Source organism: Lepisma saccharinum, chromosome 11 (assembly GCF_977018435.1).
Source record: "Lepisma saccharinum chromosome 11, izLepSacc3.1, whole genome shotgun sequence".
Taxonomy (NCBI): domain Eukaryota; kingdom Metazoa; phylum Arthropoda; class Insecta; order Zygentoma; family Lepismatidae; genus Lepisma; species Lepisma saccharinum.
In genome coordinates, this window is record NC_139239.1 from 35,141,518 (window position 1) to 35,166,215 (window position 24,698).

At 40.2% G+C, this 24,698-nt stretch overlaps 1 protein-coding gene across 1 annotated transcript in view; it reads left to right on the plus strand.

Moving 5' to 3' along the window:
* Positions 1-2,664: 2,664 nt before the first annotated feature.
* LOC145994719 (thrombospondin type-1 domain-containing protein 4-like) overlaps positions 2,665-24,698 on the plus strand; it is a 442,576-nt gene continuing 420,542 nt past the window's right edge. Inside the window, exon 1 of the mRNA XM_083130910.1 lies at positions 2,665-3,189. Coding sequence (XP_082987036.1) covers positions 3,139-3,189 — 51 coding nt within the window. The 5' untranslated portion in view covers positions 2,665-3,138. The remainder of the gene's footprint in view (positions 3,190-24,698) is intronic.

Genomic DNA, 24,698 nt, shown 5'->3' on the forward strand with positions numbered 1-24,698 from the left:
AAAATTCTTTCTTGCATTTTAGTGATAGGAAAAAGTGTGGACATGAGCCACCTCAGGTAAGTAAGTTTCTCGTACAGCATGGGTAAGCTAGGGTTAAAAAATGGGTACTTACCGAACTTGTAGGTACTAGTTTTCATTAAGCTTTTCGTGGCCGACCTCCTTGGCAGTGTGCTTAGCACACCGCGTTGCGACGCCAGGGACATTGAGTTCGAATCCTTGGTATTTAAATAAATCTCCTAGTATTGTAGAATCTTTGGGAATGTTTAGAGGGTGTGGTAAATCAGGTAAATCAATGGCGAATGTTCGTGTACATTTACACGAATAAAACTCGCACACGATGCAATTTGATCGTCCCTTAATGATCTTTTGAAAGAGGCCGTAAAGAAAGATGGTGAAATGGGTGAAGTGGTGTTCACTCGGAAGTTTTTTTTGTAAATTATTATCCGATTCAAACGCGCGTTTCAGTAGTGCTGTCTGCATATATCACGGGGCGTCTAGTTACCATTGAAATCATCGGGCTTGCCACATGAGAATTTTCAAAGTACATTTTCTCCCTTATATGAAACTAGCTGATTACCCGGCGTTGCCCGGGTGTTTATTTATCCCAATCTTGTATTAGACAGGAAAATAATGAATTCTAACTGTAGTGTAAAATGTAACTAATTTTATTTCATTACGAATGTCTCCAATTAGCTTAGGGACTCCGAAAACTATGGATTCGACACTAATCTAGGTCATTTGTGGCATTTTATTTTTCACCCCCTATCACCCTCCCATACCGACAGGTGATGAACTTGGAGTTGAACCGCATTGGGAGTGTCACGAAAACTATGGATTCCATTCGCAACACAGCCTGAATGTTAGACAACCCGAGAAACACTTTCGTTGTGCGGATTGAATAGAGTCACGAATGTCTATTTGTGCGGAATTTAATAGCGGGGTTCTCGATTATTTTTACATGTCATCCCTTTCCACCCCAATATTATTTCCAGATTGCAAGTGATACGTGTACCATGATTGGTTGAAATTGCTCCAGGCGTTCGAGAGTTATGCCGGAACAAACAAACAAATGTACACTCTCAAACATACATCCATCCATTTTTATATACGTATATAGAAGATAGATAAGACTATCACTAGATTATAATAGCATATGGCCTCCCCGATGGCGCAGTGGTAGCGTTGTCGCCTTGTAATCAAGGAGTCCCGGGTTCGATACCCAGTGGAGGCAGATAGTGGTTCGGATCCCACTTTTAGCTGTAGGTTCAGTTCCGATTAGCCTTACTGTGCATAAAGTGGACTTAAAACACCAAATCAATCAATCAATAATAGCATGTAGGTGACATAGGAACGCTCAAAATATCCAAAAATGGGCAATATATATTAGAGAACATTGCTTGCTATTCAACTTTGAAACTTGAACACATCCAACACGTCAAAACTCCCACTCCACCAGATAATATACGTAGTGTCTCTCTATCTTGAAAATAAGACTAGTTTCGTCTATCTAGTTTCTTTTCGTTTCTGAGATGAATGCATTTGAAAATGAGCCTTCCTCCGTGACAGAGTGGTTAGCACAGCGACGCCATAGGTCCCGAGTTGAAATCCCGGCCTGGGCATGGGCGTTCTTTCTAAGTGTCGCTTTATGAAAACATCACTATCCCCTCATCGTCGCGATTATCCAAAAGTGGCAGAAAAGCGACTCTATATAACAAAGCAGTCAAAATCAATGCATTTGAAAATGACGTGTTTCGCATGTGACAAATGTCATTTTAACAAAAATCCAAAACTCTTGTAGGGTGCACACCCGCTCACCAAAATTGGTCAAGCGACGCCAAGGGTCCCGGGTTCGAATCCCGGTCGGTCTTGGTTGTTTGTGAATGTCCATTCATCAATTTCATCCTTTCATCACTCATCCTCATCTTCGCAAATTAGCCAAGAGGCACAAAACGCGAAGTAAAATAAACTAAATCAATCAATCAATCAAAATTGGTCAAACACAGTTGCATACGTAGGCGATAGCTATTGTTTTTTGAGGGTTCGTAGCGATGGAACGAGCCCCAAACGAGCAAACCATTGCCAAGAAAAAATGTTGTTATTGATATCCTCTACAAGGCATGAAAGTTTGATGATATCATTTTACGGTGAACAGCTTGAGGAACTTAAGAGCAATTTCATTGTCATACGCTGAAAGTTATTTCTTTTCCCAACAAGAACAGTTTGAATTATATAGCAGAAGGACTCGGAGCAGCAAATAATGATATAATAAGGATGCAGACAGTGGGAGAATCGTTTTACTTTTACCGCATTTCTTCCAAGTAAATTCCGGCTCTGCATTCGGCAACTACTCGCTCTGATTGCGGTGGGAGCACGAATGCGGTGGGAGCACGAAGTTCGCGCGGGTGCCGTCGCTGCGCTAGCATCGCTTGACCTATGACGTAGGGGCTCTTGGAAGCAGAAAGGGGTTCGTCCCACGCTGACCAGACCAAACGGATAACCCCGCAGATATTTTCCCCTCCCGATCGGACAGCATCATCCTTCGAGCCGGCAATTCCCGTTCGAGGGACATACGCTGCAACTGGACAGGTGTCCGCTAGGTGGTGCGCGTGCATGCTCCCTCAGTGCGCCGGCGCAAAATCATCTTTTCTCCCGGCCTTACAGCATCCACATCAGTAGCGCGCCTTCGCTAACAGGCAGATATCAAGATAGGACACTCTTTACCTTCCACCTGTGACTAGGATCGCGTAAGATCTTCAAGACGACGACTGTCTTCTTGACGTCGGCAACGTAACGTGACAAATTTCTCCCACCAAGACGCGCGTGTTAATTTCATTTAGAAACCTGTCTCACTTAATGTAAGTGACACGTTTAATAACTACATTTTAACACCGGTATTTTGTACGAAAAAAATTGAACAGCACTGGAACTGAAGATGTGAAACTGTGACATTTGAAAGATTTGCGACAGTTTTTTTGTTTCAAAGTTGACATCGACGAACAACAATTATAATGCGGCTCGTATTCTTTGTGACATTTTGAAACCTTGTGTTGGATAATACATAAGCACCTCGATTGTTTAAACAGTGTATTCTTTTCGCAACAGATATCTCGCATTTTTTACAAAGTGACATTCAACACTATGAAGATCATTACAGCTGCACAACATTTGCTGCTTGCATTCTGGGTTCTGGTAAGTCAATATTATTATGCAACAGCTTAATTTTGGTTATTCTTTTTATATCGTTGACGTTTTTCGTGTGATGTTTTTCGCGTAAAATGAATGCTAAAAAAAAGTAGAGTGGGTAGTTAGAGTAGATATTTTGTACTCAGCAGGGTCCAGATTCAAACACGTTATTTTCCAGTGAGAAGACGCATGGCTATCGTGCGGTGGACCCAGGTTCGATTCCCGGAACTTCAGAGATTTTCTCCCGGACTGTCTTCAAGTGCCTCGGCCCCACGCAGGCTTCTGCGTATTAGATGGGTTAAATTGGCAAGTAAAGGTAGTGGAGCATGATGCTAATCACACCATCGTCGTGCAAATTGTGCCATAACCCAACAGCCTTGTATCTTCATGGCAAGACGGTAAATACAATTCTGGCTCTTCCCTATAGTACAGTGGCTTAGCGTATCGCATTGTACTCAAAGGTCCCCCTGTTCGATTCCGGATTAAGGCTCTTTGGACAGTCTCGCAGTCCCCAATTTAAACAGCAATCCTAAGAAACCTAGCTGAATAGAGGTTAGGTTCACCATTTTATTTGTTTGTTTTGTTCATCCTGAACGTTTTTGTAATATATATATATACTTATACATACATGTAAAGGAAAGTTCACTAATAGTAAAAAATAGCATTAACAAGGATTTTTGTGCGGAAACTAAGGAAGGTCTTTATGGAAACTTTTGAATGTTTCCGCGTACTATCAACAGGAAATTTTAGTGTTGCGATTAGTTTCGGCAAAGAAGATTAAGGATAGCCGCGTTGTAATGAGGGGTTATATGTTCTATTCCCGCTTGTATGTAATATCCTGGATTCAGGTCTGCCATCTGATGTTTTTTTTCGCTCAAGTTCTTTGATATAAAAAAAATAAACAGAAAACTCAAGAATAAATGACCACCGAATCATAACCGATCGTCATATCTATGAGGGAAAGATAGGCAATAACCTCCAACGGATTTCATGATGGTCAGCTAGGGGTGGCAAAATATTGCACTGCAAGATTCGTATTGGAGAAAGCGAATTTTCAATCTGTCAACTCATCTCTGTGACAACCCAGAGGCGACCTCTGTGTCCCAGCGGACGCGAAATTGATAACACGGTGACGACATCATTATGTAATGTAGGATTTTGCCTTAAATCTCCATTTATTTTTTGGCTGCAATGTCTATTGGGCTGTCATATAGCGTTAATAACGTTTCGTGTTCTCATGTCTTGCGTGAGAAGCATAAGGTGGGCAATGAAGCAACTTGATGTGTGATTCCGGTAGAGACGCTTCGTTCCGAGAACGAGAATGTACTCGATCTCGGTCTCGTTTCGGTTGACGAGACAGAAGAGTGACCAGTATTTACTGGTTGGCGATTCATTTATTGAACGATTCGGCTAACCATGACTTGGAGATAGAAAGGCGAAGGATTGTACGACACAAGGAAGTGACCTTCGTTTTGGGATTTGAATCTGGAAACTCTGGATTATGATTGATTAGCTTTTTTTCTTTCTTTACATTTTAAGCACTTTTGGGTAATCGCGACCATCAGGATGAATGGTGATTTGATGAAATGACACAAGCACACCCAGAGAGGAGCTAGCATCCCTGGCGGAGGGCTCAGCATAAGGCGCTACTAACAAGGGAGGTTATCTAAGTGTCCCCCTCCGATTTCCATGAAAATTGGCAGTTGTATAGAGGGGCCCAAAGGAAGAAATACATGTTTTTTTGTTTCGGATAAAAAACACGTATTTCTTCTTTTGGGCCCCTCTATACACCTGCCACAGATCCCCACTTCAATTTGTCCTCATCTTGACATTTGAGGGAGATTTTGCCCCCTAAAACAGTTTTTTTTAGCCGAAACAAAAAAACACGTATTTCTTCCTTTGGGCCCCTTGTAAGTCAGAGGTCCCAGTCTCGAACTCTGGTCAGGCATGGGTACATAATTTTGTCTCTTCACACTGTTCAACACTTCATCATTCATTCTAATCACCGCGATTAATCCAAGAAATAAAAAAAGCTACGTCAAACAACCCAAGCAGAAAGAACGAAAGACGCAGACAGGATAGAGAGCACAAACCCAGTGCAGCGAAGTGTCGGTCTCGTCTCGAAATCTTAATCGAAACAAGACCGAGACGATCTATTAAAAATGAAGACGATAACGAAACTAGATTAATTTGATATATTTTACTTCGCTTTTCTGCCACTTTTTGCTAATCGCGAAGATGAGGATGAGTGACGACATGATGAAATTGATGGACAGGCATTGACAAAGAACATCCATGCCCAGACCAGGATTCGAAGCCGGGACCCCTGGCGTCGTAGCGCGTTATGCTAACCACTACAACGGAGGTCGGCCAGACCTTTACGGACGAGACCAAACAAGAAGGTAGACTACTGCAAAGTGTGACCGAGACTTATATCCGAGCCGCTCGATCTCGTTTGATACATTCATACAATACTTCGGTTAGGTTACTTCTTCAGATGTACAGTCACCGACAATAAAAATGAGACACCTAGAACTCTACGGCGGTGGTAGAAGTTACCGTTGAAAACTTGCTAATCCACTTATCGCCGTAGAGTTAGGCAACACACACAGCGCCTTGCAGGGAAGCGAGTGCTTCAGGATCCAGTTGTCCCATTTTTATTGGCAGTGACTGTACCAAAGGGGATATCTACCGGATTTATATTATATGCTATATTATTATGATCGAGATTAGAGGTGGGCCAGTCGGTAGGGTGTGTGTACGTCACGAGGGGTGCGTGATATCAGGTGGGAATTTACCCAGCAATGCTCCTACATGGACCGGCTCTGGGATTCATCCAGCCTCTAATAAACGACTACCTGGAGGTAACCAGGGAGACAAGGAGCGTGGTGCTAAACTCGTCACCTCCAGAAATGACCGAGACTGTGAATGTGTACTTGGTTGATTGATGATCCGAACCAGCGTGCCATGGGCCTCCACCGGGTATCGAACCCAGGACCCCTTGATTACAAGGCGACGACGCTACCACTGCGCCATCGGGGAGGTTCAAAGGTGTACTTGGTTCTCCGTGATGGGGACGTGGTGCTCTACCAAGTTATGCCCAGTTTATCGTAGGCCATCTGGGAAGGGTCACGTCCCCCACACCCCCATCAGTACGACACTTTAAAGGCAGTGAAAATATACAATAACTCGCTCGAAAACTGGGATCCTACACATTCCTCACATTCTTTCGCGTCATATTGCAGTGTGTAGAGGGTAGATTTTCCTTTTTAAGATATATTACGTTCATGGAAATTACAGTGTCAATCATTAGTGGCAGTTGTGAGCCTGTGCTAAGTGGTGCATATATATTCAGGATAAAAAGATCCTTTTGAAGATGTCATAGGGTTGAGACGAGATGTTATTTAAAAACAGGGTTTTTTTTTTGTTTTTTTTTTTGTTTTTTTTTACTACTACTATATAACGTTTCGAGACGCAGAATGAGATTGGGGCGTATCCTTCGAGTCCGAGACGAGATCACTGTTTATAAACCGAGACGAGAGCGAGATCCTCCACTTCTCCAATCTCTAATAATAACTCAAGTCAAGATCGAAAATTAAGAATGTATTCATTCGTTGCCGAAGTCGAACGTCAAGAGGCTGAATCATGATTTTCCCAAAGGTACATGAACGTGAGTCATGGCGAATGTGTAATCAGTGTCAAGTCACACCAAGTGCTTCGCTGATAATTTCGACGTCTTAATTACCTTCTGTTCGTGCTCAAGCGCGTGACACTCCGACAGATCTGCCGCTGATTTCTTCTTGTTATATAATGCACGCCAATATCTGCGGTACCACATGTAGTGGTAGGAAAATTGTTCTTTAATTTTCTTTGGTTTATGTAAAACTAGCTGATTCCCCAGCGTTGTTCGGGTATTTATTTATCCCAATCTTGTATTAGACAGTAAAATAATGAATTCTAACTATAGTGTAAAATGTAAGTAATTTTAAATGTGATCGTGAATGTCACCAATTAGCTTAGCGACTCCGAGAACTATGGATTCGACAACTAATCTAGGTCATTTGTGGCATTTTATTTTTCACCCCCTCTCACCCCTCATGCCGACAGGTGATGAACTTGCAGTTGAACCGCATTCGGAGTGTCACGAAAACTATGGATTCCATTCGCAACACAGCCTGAATGTTAGACAACCCGAGAAACACTATCGCTGTGCGGATTGCATAGAGTCACGGATGTCTGTTTGTGCGGAATTTAATATCGGTGGTTCTCGATTATTTTTACATGTCACCCCTTCCCACCCCCACCCCTAGGGGTGTCAGGCGTGTCTTACCCCCACAGTATTTCTTTCCAGATTTCAAGTGATACGCTTACCAAGTTTGGTTGAAATCGCTCCAGGCGTTCGAGAGTTATTGCTGAACAAACAAACACACACTTATACACACATACATCCATTTTTATATGTAGAGAGAAGATGACTGGTTCTATTCCCTCTCTTAAGATAGGCATCCGCAATCAGGTGATGGGACGAGCATATGTCATGTCTAGACTCGTCTCCATACCATCGTTTTGAAAAAGTCAAATACATGAACACATGAGAAAAGCCAGAGAAAACTGCAGGAGAGATTAGAGCTAACTAATATACTCACAAACACACACACCCACACACACTCATGTGTAACTACATATTATTATATACAGTTACACAGCCAAACAAATCGGAGTTTTCTCTGAATTTTAGAAGGGTATTGATTCTCCAGTATCAAAGTATGCTCCTGGTTGGAATTTAAATTTCGGCAAGGTTCTGCTTTCGGAACAACTCATACGCTCCTCGTCTAGTAACACTAGAATAGGGAACGGATTTTAAGGTGCAGCTCCTTTCCAAAAATATAGCTGTAATCCATACCTATATGAGATATGGATACCTGTTCCCTTCCTTTTCTTTCATGTTTTGTTAAAAAAATTGACAGAAACATAAATGATTTTCACTCTTCTTGAGCAGCTACATAAAATCCTATAGCATCATTTTGTAGAGCAGAACGAGAGCTATAAAATAGTATAATATAATCATTGCAGCCCCAATAATTCCCAAGGTAATGTAGCAAAACCTGCGAGAGAAATACAAACCTCAACAAAACGAAGAACCACAGTTCATTATACAGGGTGATTCAAAAGTCGCGCGACATAGGACAACTCCGTTATTTGTGCAGATACCGAAAAAACGATAGAGGGCAAAATTGTTGGACATATGTTTAAAATCATGACCGTGATGTTGAATTTGTATTATTTTCATTGTGCGCAGGAAACAAGAACAAAATTGTTGGAAAATACATTTTAAATCATGACCGTAATGTTGAATTTTTCTGTGCAGCAATAACTAATAACAAGACTAATAAATGGTCCATCTGCTGTCGCAACAATTACGCTCATGATTTCCAAAAACGTATTTCCTACACTTATGCCCTCTATCGTTTTTTCGGTATCTGCACAAATAACGGAGTTGTCCTATGTCGCGCGACTTTTGAATCACCCTGTATACACAAGACGCGGAGAAAGAGAGCATTGAATAAAGCCAATTTATCAGCACCGTTTTGAAAATATTTTCAGAACCTTTTTACCTTTTCCCGACCATAATTTTCCACCTTAAAATCCATTCCCTAATATTAGAAAACAGTAAACCTTAGAATGAGACGGAAGGAAACTAAAATTTTGTGAAGTGTATTCACTTTCAAGCAGTAAATGCGCAAGAAAAATTAATGTAGAGAGAAGGCGGGGATAGGGAATATGTTCGTGGGGCTATTGCATTTAGTACGTATACACCTGAATAACATACAAAACTGCATATTTGGAGTAAAACACTGCATATTTATGTAGTTTTTCTTGTTTATTGGGTACAGGCTGATCGATCGGGAAGGCGTTCGTCCCTTTTGACCCTCCCTCTGTCACCGTGAGATGAAATGTTCAGAATTATTTACCCTTAATTTAGCGAATAAGGCTCGTAATTTGCATAGAACGGAGGCTTGAGTTTCTACTGTGGTCTCTTGTGATCTTACATGGACGTTCTCACTATCGCGGTTGACCAGCATTGTTTAAAACTTCGGTGCGTCTCATCTCGTCTCGTGATTGGTCTTTGTCTCGGACGGGACTAGTTTTCGTCCACCCTTCTAAACTCAGTTTCGTTATTGTATCGAATACCTTAAGCCGCCCCCCTGGTCGAGTAGTTAGCACATCGCGCTACTAGGCCAGGAGTGCCGGGTTCGAATCCTGACCTGGGCATGGATGTTTTTAAGTGTCCATTAATCAATTTCATCATATCATCACTCATCCCCATCTTCGCAAATTAGCCAGAAGTGGCACAACAAGCGGAGTAAAATAAAACAAATCAATCAATCGAATACCTCAACATCAGTATGTAATTACGAATCAGCTGATTGATTGAGTTTGTTTTTTAAGTCCACTTTATGCACAGATAGGCTAATCGGGACGATCTACAATTTAAAGTGGAATCCGAACCACTATGTGCCCCCATCGGGTTTCGAACCCGGGATCCCTTGATTACAAGACGACTACATTAGCACAAGTATAGTGGTAATATCGTCACCTTGTAAGCAAGGGGTTCTGGGTTCGATACCCGACAGAGGCTCATAGCGATTTTAATCCCAGTTTAAACTGCAAGTTCAATCCCGATTGGCATGGCTGTGCATAAAGTAAGTAGAATGTGAAAATCTGATACAGCACCTATTTACGTACTAATAGGTCTCTTCTTTTAATTTCTTTATCGTCTACCAAATATCGCTGTTCAGTTGTTATTCATCTGATGGTCGGTGGAGTAGATATATTTTCGAATTATTATCTCGAGTTTAGTAATCTTCTTAATCCCAATATATTTTCCTATTTCCTCCACCTTTTGTTAACTTTATTATTTATTTAATATACTAACCTCTCTTGTGCCGTCTCTGTGTTGTTTTTCTTAACTTTCTGTGTAATTCGCTATTATACTTGCTTTACCAAATCCCTTTTTCTTCTTTACACTGCCATTAGCGTAATTTATTCTCTCTCTTTATGACATTAACGTTAAATTTATTATGCTTACTTCTTTTTTTTGTTTTATCGCCTTACGCTCGTGTTGTTGATTTTCTTGTTTTTGCCTTCTCAGGCGATCCTTTCTTTCTCCTTTTCTTTGTCATATCGCTTTGATTTATTACTTTACAGCTTTGTTGATCTCGTTCACGCTCTTCTGTTTGGTTTTTGGGAGAGCTTTCTTGCATCTTGGTAAACTCCCAAGGCCAGTGTCTCTCATGAAATGGTGGCTTTGGAAAATAATTCTTTTCTAGACCATTAATTTGCATTAATAAATTGTTTAATGTATTGCATTACAACATCAACGTGTTTATATATATATATATATATATATATATATATATTCCCCTCATCTATGTCGCCAGCAAAGAAATCAGAATACGCGTATATACAGTGCTTGAAGTGAATGGGGATGCGGGGGGATGATATCCCTCCCAGCTAGTGAAATTTTCGCCAACCACCCCCTCCCCCAGCTGTCTCATAGTCACGATGTAAAATCATAGGATCATTCCCCTAGCTAACCTCACGGACCAAACATCCTTCCAGCTAACATTTTGCACTTAAAGCGCTGAACACCCAACCCATTACAATCTGTTTTCTCTACAAGATGAAACGGTCCAAAGTAGTTAATGGTAGTTAACACACCAAATCAAAGGTGTAATTCGCAAACTGTCTTTGTAATAAGGCGAAAGAGGCATGTGCATGGTCTTCTAATAACGGTGATGATGTGGCTGTTACAGTGTAGGAAAGATGATATGGTTAAGAGTACTTGATAGCTCAACGCATGAGTCTGTTCAAAATTCCTTCCTTTCCTACCTTGGGGGCCCTGGTCTCTGCTAAACCCGTCCGTTACTATCTTTATATTTCGCAAAATGCTTGATTGATTGAATTAGTTTATTTTACTTCGCTCTTCTGACAATTTTGGCTAATCGCGAATATGAGGATGAACGGTGATAAGGGCAATCACAAACACACATGGACAACAGCCTCCCCGATGGCGTATTCGCCTTATAATCAAGAGGTCCCGGGTTCGATACCCGGTGGAGGTACATAGTGGTTCGGATCCCACTTTAAACTGTAGATCCAGTCCCAATTACCCTTACTGTGCATAAAGTGGACTTAAAAAGCACATACTCAATCAATCAACATATGGACAACACACAAAAGAGTCTCATACTGACCACACGTCCAGACGCCAAAGCCTCGTTAGTCTGCAAAATGTAGTCCAGGGTGTTCTACGTGGAAGTGAGGTTTAGATTTGGTTGTCTTGGAAAATGGTCACCCTTTATCCCCGCAATATGCTTAGGAAAGTAGCACTGTCTAATAGTCATGCTTCAGATGGTTGGATGTTGATTCCGCCCTCCCGCAGCTTGTAAGAGGGTTTTGACCTTATAGCAGTGTAACCCGAAACCAGTGTGGAGAATGTGCAATATCGATTTCACAGTGCGTTAAGAATGTCAGCACCAAAGGTCGCTGCCATTACGGAAGGATTTTTATGCTCGCGCGAGGGGCCATGCTGAACCATAAATGTTGCGGGGACAAGGCTACCACGAGGAAATAAATATATATAAAAAAAAGAGGGAGACAGATTATTTCCAGTCCACTCGGTGTTTGTTTGTTTTCCCCTCAATTACAGCGTCACTAAGTGGTGTCAAATGGTTCTTACGCAGGTGTTAAGCGCCTGGTAAAAATGACGCGTGTGATGTAGTGTTTGCGGCTTGGCTTATCGCGTGCGGTGAAGATGTACCATGCCCGGTCGTGCGTCAGCTGGTATTCAATCCTGCCGGCCGGGTCCGGAACGTAGAGTCATGCGGTAACATGAAGGGGGAGGGGGAACCCGCGGCTCGCGAACCGCTCGCGGTCGCTTTTCTGGCATAATAACCAGGGTTCGGAAGTTGAAAAGCCTTCTGTTTAGTTCCGGGACCGAAACAGCTTTTTCTTTAATAATAATAATAATAATCGTTTATTTTTTTAAGTATTGAGCACAGTATGAAACCTAATACAGCACTAAGTCAAATACAAAAGTACAAAGTTACACGAATAAAATACGTAAGCTGTAGAATAACATAACATAACAAGTTAGCATATTTACACTTCAAGTTACAGTTTTCAACGAGATCTATTATATCTCTGATACTAATAATTGTTTATTATTATATAATATTGTGCAATTAACTGTGTATTGTTCTAATAATAATAATAATCATATTTATTGAAGTGATGATAACGATTAAACAACCACTATGTTATACAAAATTAAAAAATTGAATACATTATTATAAAATAAAACAGTGGATCCTACAATCTTATACATCAACATAAATTCAAATTGTAGGTTTCAACAAGATCAGCTACTAAACCTCTTGCCTTGTTTAGGCATGTGAGAATTGAGATATACCTATGGGAATATCTGGGAATTTTATAAGCTATATTATTCAAAAAGTATTCACTGTCAACTTGGAAAGTTAAGAACATCTATACAAAATGTATCCTTTTCATTTTTCTTCTTTCTTCTAAGGAAAACACATTCAACTGTGATAACCATTCAGAGTAATGTTGGTCATAGTAATTTTTTTTAAACTTTATGCATAATAACCTGATAAAAGGTTTTTGAACTGATTCAACTTTTTGAAGGTGACTGGTTGCAGTCAAAAACCATAATTCATTTGCATATTCAAGAATAGGACGAACTATCGTTTTATACAGGAATATTAAAGTATCTTCCTTTTTAAAAACTTTCCATGAGAAAAATATATAACCAAGCATTCTCTTTGCTCTTTTGCAAATTTCTGAAATGTGCTCATGAAATATGAGAGAGGAGTCTATTACTATTCCTAAGTCTTTATGACTGTCGCACACTTGGATTTTATTTTCATAAATAAAATAGTTGGAGACTATATAATGAACTTTCTTAGTACATCTTAAAACTTTACACTTTTTCAATAATGATAATAATAATAATAATAGTAATAATAAACACATTGGCTTCAAATTGCACTTTGTAAACATTGTGAGCAGGTTTTCTCATTTAATTCATTTTCAGTATTTTCCAGTATGCATTGTACGATGCAAAATGCCATCCATATATACGTATGTAGAGAGAGACATACTCCCGCTGTGGTCCATCCTGTAGGGTGTCTGACTGACACGCGGGTGACCCGGGATCGATTCTAGTGGTGGGTGTTCTAAAAAGACGTCCGGAGCGTGGTGCTCATCATTTGACCTCCAAAAAATGGCCGAGATAGTGAATATGTGGTGTGACTATGTGACATCCTGGCAAGGTGCAGTGAACACGACGGGGAACTTTGCCACCGAGTATTGAACCCGGGACCCCTTGATTAGAAGGCGACGACGTTACTCGTTCTTTAGACGAGGCCTGTATATATATGTGTGTGTTTGTGTCTTGCCCAGGAGTCGGCGATAGGACGCTTCGCATCTCTGGTTTCTCGTTACTCTTCTCGCATCTTCCTCTCTCCATCTTTCTCAGCCTAACTCCTGCTTTGTTTCCTAGTCTATTTTCGCACCAATATATATACCTTAGGTAGTGTTAACGCCTTGTAGTCAAGGGGTCCTGGGTTCGATACCTGGTTGAGGCTCATTGAAGGTCGGATCCAACTTGAAACACTAATACTGTATGTCCAGTCCCAATTAGCCTCCTTCCCTCTAGTTCTACTTTCACTGTTTCTTTATTTTCAATTTCCCTCTGTATCTCTTATTCTCTCTCTCTGCCCTCTTTTCATGAGCACATAGTCCGAATTGCCACCAATAGTAAGAACTCTTGGAATAATTTTGTGAACCTGTGTGCGAATAATTAGCCGTTAAACCACAGTTACTATACCTAGGTACATTAGCAAAATATTCTGCGTGTTACGAAAACGAACAAGTTATTTAACATTTGCTATAACATGTGCTCATCGATATATCAGAAAGAAGAAGAAAACAAGAGATAGTTGTTAATCTACGAGCAGAGACAATTTTTCATTAACTTCACAATTCATTTATCGATATAACGATTTTCTCGTTTATGTGCAGGGTGAATCTGTAATTAATGCATTTTCAGGTTTGCATGTGATTTGGTTGTCACTTGTCATACTCTTCTTCGCTCGCCACTTCCTTTTCTCCCATATCCCTTTCTGACTCTTTCTTCTTGTTTATCTTTCATTTATCCCTTCCACTTTCTAAATCTTCCTTCCTTTATCCTCCATTTATTTCACTGTATCTTTATCTGTTATTTCATTCTCTCGAATTTATCTCTCCCCTTCTATCCCAAACTTCACTCTTGTATCTTTATTTCTCATTTAGTTATCTCTTATTTCGCTCACTCCCCTCTTCTATACCTTACTTCACTCTTGTTTCATTTTTATCCTATTTAATTCTCATATTTTTCCTCTCTCCCTCTCTATCTCTTATTTCACTCTGTCTTTATCACTTATTTATCTCTCTCTCCGTCTCACTCTCTCTCTCCATCTATATATCTCTTCTTTTTCTCTCTCTTTATGTTATTTACACATACTGTGTATCTCTCTCCTCGCACACTTTTTGGCCTCCAGGATGTCGCAGTGGTACCGTCAGCGCAAAGATACCCAGTGGAAGGCACTTGTTGTTCCGGATCCCACTTTAAAGTGCAGGCCCAGTCCGATTAGCCTTTCTGTGCATAAAGTGGACCTAACTCAAACTCTTCTCAAACTGTTTTCTGATCTCGAAAGCCAGAAAACAGCGGCGATGGGACTCGGTGGGCTGCTAGATCTTTTTGCAGATATCACGTTTATTCTGTCTTACCCGATCCCATTGCCTTTATCCTGCGATGACATACGGAACAAAGCATGACACGTTTACATATAGTTGATACAAATCCCCTTCAAGTTGACACACCACGCCTAACATGTATACACCTACTCCCTCCCGCTTCTGATTTCAACCCCTTTCTGCACCAGTGTTATTCCACGAGAAATCACGTCCAGCAAGGATGTGAGGACTTATTACTGCGCGTAATTGGATAGCCTAATATGCATTTCAAAATCTAGTTAGCGGACATTAATTATGTAAAGACCGAGGAACAACTTTGTTGACGTGTATGTAACGTAAGCAGCTTCCACGAACTCACCAACCAAGTTTTGCTTGCTTCTGGTTTCGCGAGTACTTCCTAACAAACAAGCAAACACTGCTAACTGTTGAGCGAAGAACTGGAGCTAACGAGGCGATAATGGAGTATTTAAAGAATGTGCTGTTCCAATGTTGGGTGCAGTGTATTGACCAGTGCGATCTTCAAGTGGAAACATAACATATGTATCTTCATTTGGATTCTAGCGTTTTGAGTCTTGCATGTCCGACTACGTGGCTCAGTAAGGGCGCTTTGAAGCCATGGATTCTGAGTTCGAAATCTGGCATGGGAATTTCATTGTTTTTATCGCTTCTCCTAATTCATCAGTTACCCATTGCGCCACTTTTGGCTAATTGCGAAGATGAGGATGAATGCTGAAAAGATTAAAGGACAATCACAAACACACATGGACAGCACACGAGTCCCAAGAGGATTATACTGGGTGTGAGTCCAGACGCCAGAGCCTCATTAGTCTGCAAAATGCAGTCCAGGGTGTAGTCACGGACACTTCTGGTTGGTTCCAGATGTGTACGAGACTGTACTACGTGGAAGTGGGAATGACATTTGGGTGTCTTGAGAAAGTTTCACCCCTTACACCCAACCATTCATTCGTATATTTGTGCATAATGGAAAGAGGTAAGCAACCTATGCCCCGCGACAGGTTAAGTTTGCAGCAAGTTTTCGCATATATAGACCCAAACGTGCGCGCAGAATATAGTTCCGCTGCAATACTGCCGATTTTCTCACTGTCTGTGACATGAACAGCTCGGCAGTTGAGGCAAAACTGGCAAGGGAGATGCTGAGCGCCGTTTTTACGCGGATTAATACATACAACCTGCTGCAAACTTAACCAAATAACAAAAATACACATACAAATACAAATAATAATCATTCAACTGCGTGCAGGGGCGGAACCTGCCGAGTTTCGGTATTGAGAGGGATTAAGGTCGCAAGATTTAACTTTTTAACGAAATTCATTAGCACAGTTAGTAACAGTCATATATTTAAGTAACATAAAGCGAGATTTGACATATTGCCTCGGAAAAAGAAATGTGTCTGAATCTAGACGGACATCTAGAGAAGAAAGTGTAATCTTCTCTTCTTACCCTTTGGAAACCTCTGTATTATTTTGTTAACATTTGGAATTACATCAAAATGAAAGTTAGTGGAGCCAATTCTGTGAAGAAATTATTTGAATCAACAATGCACTATCTTCAAAATGCTCCTGTTTCGTAGTGTCTCTATTTTGTACGACTTGTTATCTAATATTGTTATCCTCCATTTCACGTTCATCTTTTCCACGGTGCTGATAGTGTTCTTTTGTAACCACATTATAGAACCACGATGCGTTCGTGAAACGTTGGCGAAACTTTTATGCAACGCCCTGTACATAAATAAAATCTCGTTCACTCTCTGACAAACCCCATGCTTTATCCATGTATGCTAAGTGAGTACCAGCCGTAAAGATTTCATTTTTTATTTCAAGTGTTCGAGCATCACTTTTCTGGACACGTTTCCATCATTCGTGATGATACACAAAGTTCTTGAGCAGTGAGTGGTGCAGAAGAGCGGGTGCAAGCAACACTTGTCAGCTAGATACTTGCAAAGTGCACGCCACGACGTTAATTTCTTCATGCACTTAAGTTTTACTGCTATCAGAGCGCCCCAGCCTCTCTGCACGATGCGATGGCTATCTATATTTAGGGGCAATGCATCATGTATCAGGCTGCTACCGGGGGGGTTATTGCACTACGTTGTTAAAAAATGGAAGCAAAACACATTCCGCATAACGCTTTAACAGGCGCAGGCACATATTTTACCTCCGAGAAGGTATAAATATGTCTCGAAAGAAAAAGATAAGAGAAACTAAAGTGACATAATCGGACGTCACTTCGTTCTTTGTTCACGTGATTAGGAACAGGATTCTGTTTGTTCTTGCTCTCTCGTTCCTTCCTTTTTCATTAGGAGAAATCATAAATCAACTTGCCACACGGAAACCGTGCATTCGGAGCTCTCTGGTGTCATTCGTGAGCATCTCCGACGAGCGGCTAGCAACAGCAACAGCACGTTACAGCTAGATGTATACTAAAAGCACCAAACCTGACTTGCCTCTACTCAAGTATACATCTAAAATTAGAAATAAACATGTAAGTAGGTTAGGCAGATTGAGTTAAGTTTATTTCTGCTGTATGCTAAAAGCACCAAACCTAACTTGCCTAACCTACATCTAATCGCAGAAATAAACGCATAAATAGGATATGCAGGTTAAGTTTCGTATATTTCTTCTATTAGATGTATACGTGAGTAGGTTAGGCAGATCAGATTTTGGTGCTGTTACCATATGTCTCAAAGTTGCTGTCGCCAGCCGCTCGTGGTCTTTAGTGTCGTTCAACTCATCCATCACGTCGTTGAAAAAGAATTAAGTAGTACACATTTTTCACTTGGCAGATTCTTCTGGTGGACATATCGGCATGTCATCAATTCTCCTCAATCTTTCAATTATTTTGACAATAGATATCTCTGTTTTTCTGCAACTTTATCATACCGGGTGTCCCAGAAGTCTTTCCCTGATTACAAACTTTATTCATATCCGCTATATGTAATGTAGAGATGTGAAAGTGGTGCCAAAATGTTGGAAAACTAACCAAGTTTATTTGTTGCAGGTTTCAGTAATGTGGCTGTAGTGTAGCAGTGTCAGTGCCAAGGAATCCGGAATTAATGCTCTTGACATTGGGTGGCATCTTTCCATACAATGTTTCTTGGACTTGACAGGATTTGGGAATGAAGATAAATTCCATTTTTTAAATACCAACTTATTGATGGCAGATATTCTAGACGAAAGAATTCTGTACATTTGAAAGTTCCTCTGCACTGTTATTGGTGACCGGGTCTCTCGTGATACCAGAGGACATGCTGAGCTTTTTCCCGATTTGTGAACATTTCCGATTTTCTGGGCACTGACACTGCAGCCACGTTACTCAAACCTGCAACAAATAAACTTGGTTAGTTTTCCAACATTTTGGCACCAGTTGCACATCTCTACCTTGCATATATCGGATATGAATAAAGTTTGTAATCAGGGAAAGACTTCTGGGACACCCGGTATATTATTTGTTATTTTTCCTGGCAGCGTTGAACTATATATAACAGTCTGTGATTGTCTTGTTCGGTAATAGTTATACATTTTCTTAGCCAATGTTATGAAAATAACAACTATAAATTAGTGTCTCCTTTCTGAACTATCGTTTAAAGTTCGATCATAAAAAAGCAAAATAAAATACAGATTTCACATACTAAAAGCTGTGCATGTCTTCGCGATATGGCTCAGATTCAATTTTAGTGTTATTATTCATTCACATGTAATAATTCCTTTTGCTGGGAACGGATACCGGCGAAAACTGTTGAAATCACCACTGATTACATTTAAAAAGCAAGCAGTAAAATATGATTTTCGCACTAGAGTGGCTTGCATAGAAATTATATAAGGAGGAATTTTTTTGGTTGAAGTTTGATCCCTGGACAAAATTTATGCTTTGGTCTCAAAGGTATAGAACACATATACTCGTATTACGTTCAAAATATCTACAGTAACGATATAGCACCTTGAGGAACCAGCTTCAACACCTCTAATCACAATAGAATGTAATTAGTACCCATCCACTAGATGTCACTACTAGTTTTCGCAGAACGTGTAACCTCCCCATTTTATCCTACCGTTCCATTTTGTCCAACTTTCCCGTACTGTGCATAATTTTTGGAACACTCCGTAGAAGGGTAGATGGTGAAAAGTGGCTTTATACATTCACCATTTAATCACTCTTGTTTTAACACCGATGTGTTATCAGTGTGGGTGCCTTCGATGATTAGTCTGGATAAAATTTGAGAAAAAATCGATTGACGCATTTCAAGATGGCAGACTTTGAAGCCTACGCAAGAGAATAATGGAAAATATAGTTGTGCAACTGATGCGCAGCAAATGGCGTGGGTTTTTACCGCCATAACACCCTTTCCCCGGCGCACGTCATTGATTACAGGTTATATTTCCATAAAGCGCAATATGTAATTCATCCTCGTGTTCACGATTAAACTAGGGAGCTGGAAAGTTAACTGCAAAATAATTACAAAATGTGGTTAAAATTTAACTGTGCATTCTTTTTCCCGTTGTACGAGCGGGAAATGTTAATTTTCTATAAAGTGAATAATTTAATTTTCTGTGTTAATTGATATTTTTCACAACGCACACATGGAAAATACTGTAATTAGCGCTGCTGTTTCTCTTTACTGGAACAGTCTATTTAAAATGTTCTCAGGTGTAAAGTACACATGAGTACAGTCAAAACATTTAGAAAGCAATGAGTCTAGAAAGTGCATTTCATTGAATGCATTATGAAACAATACATATGTCGTCTATTTTAACAACTAAAAAACTAAAGCATGAAGGAAATCCGTGTGGTATAAAAATAAAACGGTAATTTGCTTTGAATGTACACAAATATTAAACCCAAACCTCATTACCTTTAATTATTTTTATAATAGAAGATATGAAAGATAGATGAAGAAATTTTCTAAAGCGATATTCCAGCAGCAGAGAAAAATTGAATGTGCAGACATGAGGGCCGCGGGAATATTTTCTGTGGAGGAAGGCAGCTGCGCTTAATATTTCTAAATGCCATACAAAAATATGTATTTGTAACAATAACATTTATTTATATGATTTTTCTTTGCGGGGTGTCCACCCTCTGCCTCCCCGCTCGTCTCGCCAGACCGTGCAGGTTTTTCAACGTCTGGTAAACGTATCGGTTAGCCAACCATCGCCGGAATTCACCTCCAGTCCTAACTGTAACCGGGTTTTTCAGGTCTGCCGTACTCCCTCGAAGTATGAAATATTTTAATATGAACCTATAAAAACCCACGAAAATAACATTGACGATTTTTCATATTTTACAATAATTTCGATTTTGTCCTTACGTAAATGAATATTTTTTCTTGTGTAGAAAGGTAGGCGCTAGAAGTCTGCAGGAAGAAATATCTGGTTTGGTAATTTTGTAGCAAGACTACCAGAGACGTCCCTATTTGGTCGGCACAGTCCATGACAACCCATTCTTTTTAATCCCTGTCCCGACTCATTTCTGAACTGCAGTCTTGATGCGAAAATATTCCCCCGCCCCACACTTTTTCTGACTTTTTTTTCTTTGTTAACATTCAGGCATGTTCTTCATTTTAAGAATCATTGTTAATATTACTACGTACCATAAAGTAAAAAAAAAGTAAATGCTCCTCTGTGTTTTGCACCACCCCAATGAGGCATATAGGGGGTGTGGAGTTAGGGCCCCACACTTTCTTGATCACGGCCGAAGGTGGGCGTGATGTGATCAGCACCACGCCCCTGGCCACCTTTACCCCCAAGAGTTTCTTCCAGGTACCCACTTTGTACGTCGCTAGGTGGGCGCCGGAGCCGCTTGAATAAGTGGAAAAATCCCGGTTCTCCCCCGCCAGGGATAGAACCCGGGTCTCTCGCATAGTAGTCAGACGCCCTAAGGACTGAATTACATTTAATTTCTACAACAATTCTAAACTTATAATTATTATCACCCGGTCATGGAAACCTACAACAACGACTGGTGGTTCGTCGTGCTGACCACACGTCACCCCATAACTGGTTGGATGATCTCCCACCTCGGCAGGTGGGAGTGAGGCTCTGGCTCTCACAGGCTGTTGCACCATGGGTTATTTTTTATTATAATTATTATCATACTGTTCAGTGTTGAAAATTAAAGGAAATTTGAAAACATTGTTAATTTGCAGAATATAGTTATATATAGGCAATAAGCAACAAGCTGTACGATGTGTATCAGTGTCAGTCTTTGTCCGTAAGCGACAATGATATGATAATTGTCGGGTTCGTGTGTGTGTCGGGGGTCTCCTAGTGAATTTTGTCCGTTACTTTGGACCATAATACTGCAATTGTACAATTGTCAATTGTACAGTCACGGCCACTGCTGGGTTGTAATGATTCCATTAAAGTCAATGTATTCATTACAAGCCAGAAGTGTCCGAGACTGTACGTCTAGCTGCAATACTACCAAAGCGCTGATGGTCACTTCTAATACCCCAACAGCATTTCGGATGTTCTCTTTTTTTTCAACATTTTTTAATCTGCCCCCCCCCCCCCCCTTTCCTCCCTTAAATTCCTGGGTACGGACTGTTTTGTTTTGGAGAACTTGTAATTTGAGCAGTTTGGATTTTTTCTATGTTGTGCCACGCGGGATCGGAGTACAATATAGCCAAGTAATTTATATGTGCCAAGGTCTCCAGTAATAACCCTAGGTTTCTATGCTACATATTCTAGCTTTTTTGCTTAAAAAACCAACCCATTGAGTTCAAGAACTACCAGAATTTGGAACCATTACTTGTGAGGCATAGCCTATTCATGAACACAGTGAAGTACCGTGAGTTTTTCCATCAGTTTACTTCAGTCCTTCCAGGAGGCTGCCGTCACTTGTCACTTGTCCATTCCTCCGTCATCCATCTTTCGTCTCCATACTTTAATTAATCGATAGGGACATCTGACATTTTGACAAGGCGACATCTAGCCTGTGCTTGGTCCATTAATCTTTTATCTCACTTTACATCTTTCTATTGATTCCACACTCAGTAGGAATGATTAATGGTTAATATACACAAGTTCAAAATTAGTTGGAGCAAGGTATACTGCAACAGGATTGTACTTGGGGTCGCCAACCATTTGACCGATATATCGAGCATCATCAAAACTCTGTTTCTGAGCGTTCTTGATGGAAACCTTCGCATTCTGGTTGTATTCCAACCATAGTCAGTGGACAGCCCGGCCAATCCTCCTCATTACGCTAGAATCATTTCCACTGTCACGCGAAATTAAACGTTAGCACTGACTACAGCGGCGGCGCCATCTAGGGGGCGCGGAATGAAATTTAGGGGGTGCGATGTTGAAAATAAAGAAAACATGAAACACCCAAGCCACTACATGAAATACCAATCATCTGTTAGTAGGCATCTATGATAATATGCCAATGAAATTGAAGAATACAGTGAATTGCTTCAATTTTACTTGGTTTTAGCACGAAAACGACATGTTTAGAAATTTGAAAAGAACAGCTTGGTCAAGGGAGACCAATAACATACGCGGACTTCAGGAGAATTTTTTTTCCAGGGAGAGGCAAACAAGGTATTTTTTTCCGGGGAAGGGTGGCAAGCAGGCATATTTCCCCCCTAATAGTGTTGCTCTCTCTGTCAAATAATAATAATAATAATAATAATAATAATAATAATAATAATAATAATAATAAATCCTAGGTTTGAGGTTATCACGTTCCTGCAACGACCTTAAAATAATTAACATAAATTACTGTGACTGAAATGAAATTATTGATGTGAAATATATATTTTTAGGTTATCCATTTTGCAGAGAAGCATTGACCAACTTGCCTGTTGTATACAATAACAGCATTCTCACTTCAATAGCTTATTTGTCCGTGCTGGTTCAGATCTGAAACATTCAGTGTAAAAATATTATTTGTACGTATTCATGTAGGCAATTTTCGAATTGGATAGTTACGTCTGGCATTTTATGTTACTCTTTCAATCGTACTTGTATTATTATTTTTTCGACATACTTTATGTTTATGTTTATCAGAAAATATGTAACACTATAATTGGGCATTCGCCTGCTGTGTTCAGATAAATAAATAAACATTCGATGCTCAACATGATGACGTAATATGACACTGAAGGGTTAATAATTTTGTTTGAACAAGGTCGCACTCCCATGGCACCGCCCCTCACTGACTATCACTCGAATACCAATACAATACAGGGTGACTGATAAGAATTTTCCTTTCTTGGAGCGCCCTATCTTATAAAATGCAATATAGGCCAACTGTGGCCATACTGTAACTTATGGATTTTACCATAAGATGCCTCTTCTATGTTCTTGGGAGATATTATATGCGAGACTTTGATCCTTTCTTGTGGGACAAGAAGAGTACAATGGAGAGCCATACGTAGCCAGCAGTAACTTTTCCGGGCCGCGATTGCAAAAACGTTTACAATCGAGTATCGTGTACTGGATTTGAAGAAATATGAAGATCGAATTTCCACTCCACTACCTCGTGCGGCGGGGAATAGAATTTCACGGCGTCCTCCGTGCTCAGCAGCTAAACCAATTCTCTGCCTTCGCGACATAAAGAAAAAAGAAAATGCTTTTAGGTCGGCCCGGAAAAGAGCACAGGGCCTTGTTTCCTTATTTCTCCACGGCGGGATTCGCGTCTGAAATGTACAGCAGTCACTACCAGAGAAACACTAGGGTTTAATGTTCTTCTTCCGGCCTAGCGGAGTGGAATAGCATTACTTACAAGCTTGCTAGGTCTTTATTTCGAGGCATCTCTGCTCTGGTTGTATACCACAGTGACTGCGGCTCAGGTGATTACAGACTACTTTTATTTCACGTACACTCGTGTTCAGATGAAGTGGCACTTACTTCAACTGTCCGACCTTCAAAATGCTGACCAAGGCAGAATTTATTGGAAAATAACATCCTATAAAAGCAAAAAACTATGAACTTAACGTTTCCATCCTCTAACACACTCAGAGAACTAAATGCATCACATCGATTGATGCACCAGAATGCATGTGCACTAAAGTGTGTTTTATTGCTTCTTCAAAGAATCAGATTCACATTTGATGCATTTGGGTGCATTTTTGTATAGAAACACCACCAAAGTTCATCATTTGATTCAACTGCGGATTCCTTTCAGTCGAGATGCATTTTAATACATCAGTTGATGCATTTTGATGCACCTTGATGAGTTTTGATGCACCAGAATGCATCTTTTTTGATGATGCACTTAAACGTTTCGTCTGAGCTACATAAACTCTGTAGCTCAGACCAAACGTTGAAGTGCATCATCCAAAAAAAATGCAGGAATGTGCATCAAGGAACATCAACTGATGCATTGAAGTGCATTTCGACTGAAAGAACTCCTCACTTGAATCAAATGATGCACTTTGGTGTTTCTTTCACGACATACAAAAATGCACCCAAATGCGTCAAATGTGAGTCTGATTCTTTGTGAAGAGGCCATAAAACACACTTTAGTGCATTAATCCATGCATTCTGGTGCATCAATCGATATGATGCATTTAGTTTTATGTGTGCAGGGTCTTCTTCAAACTAAAAATGAAATAAAGATCCAACCATAATTTCAAATATATATACACACAGTCATGGTTGGATGTCTCTTTTTATATATATATATATATATATATATATATATATAGTGTGAATCTTTTTCTGAAGAAG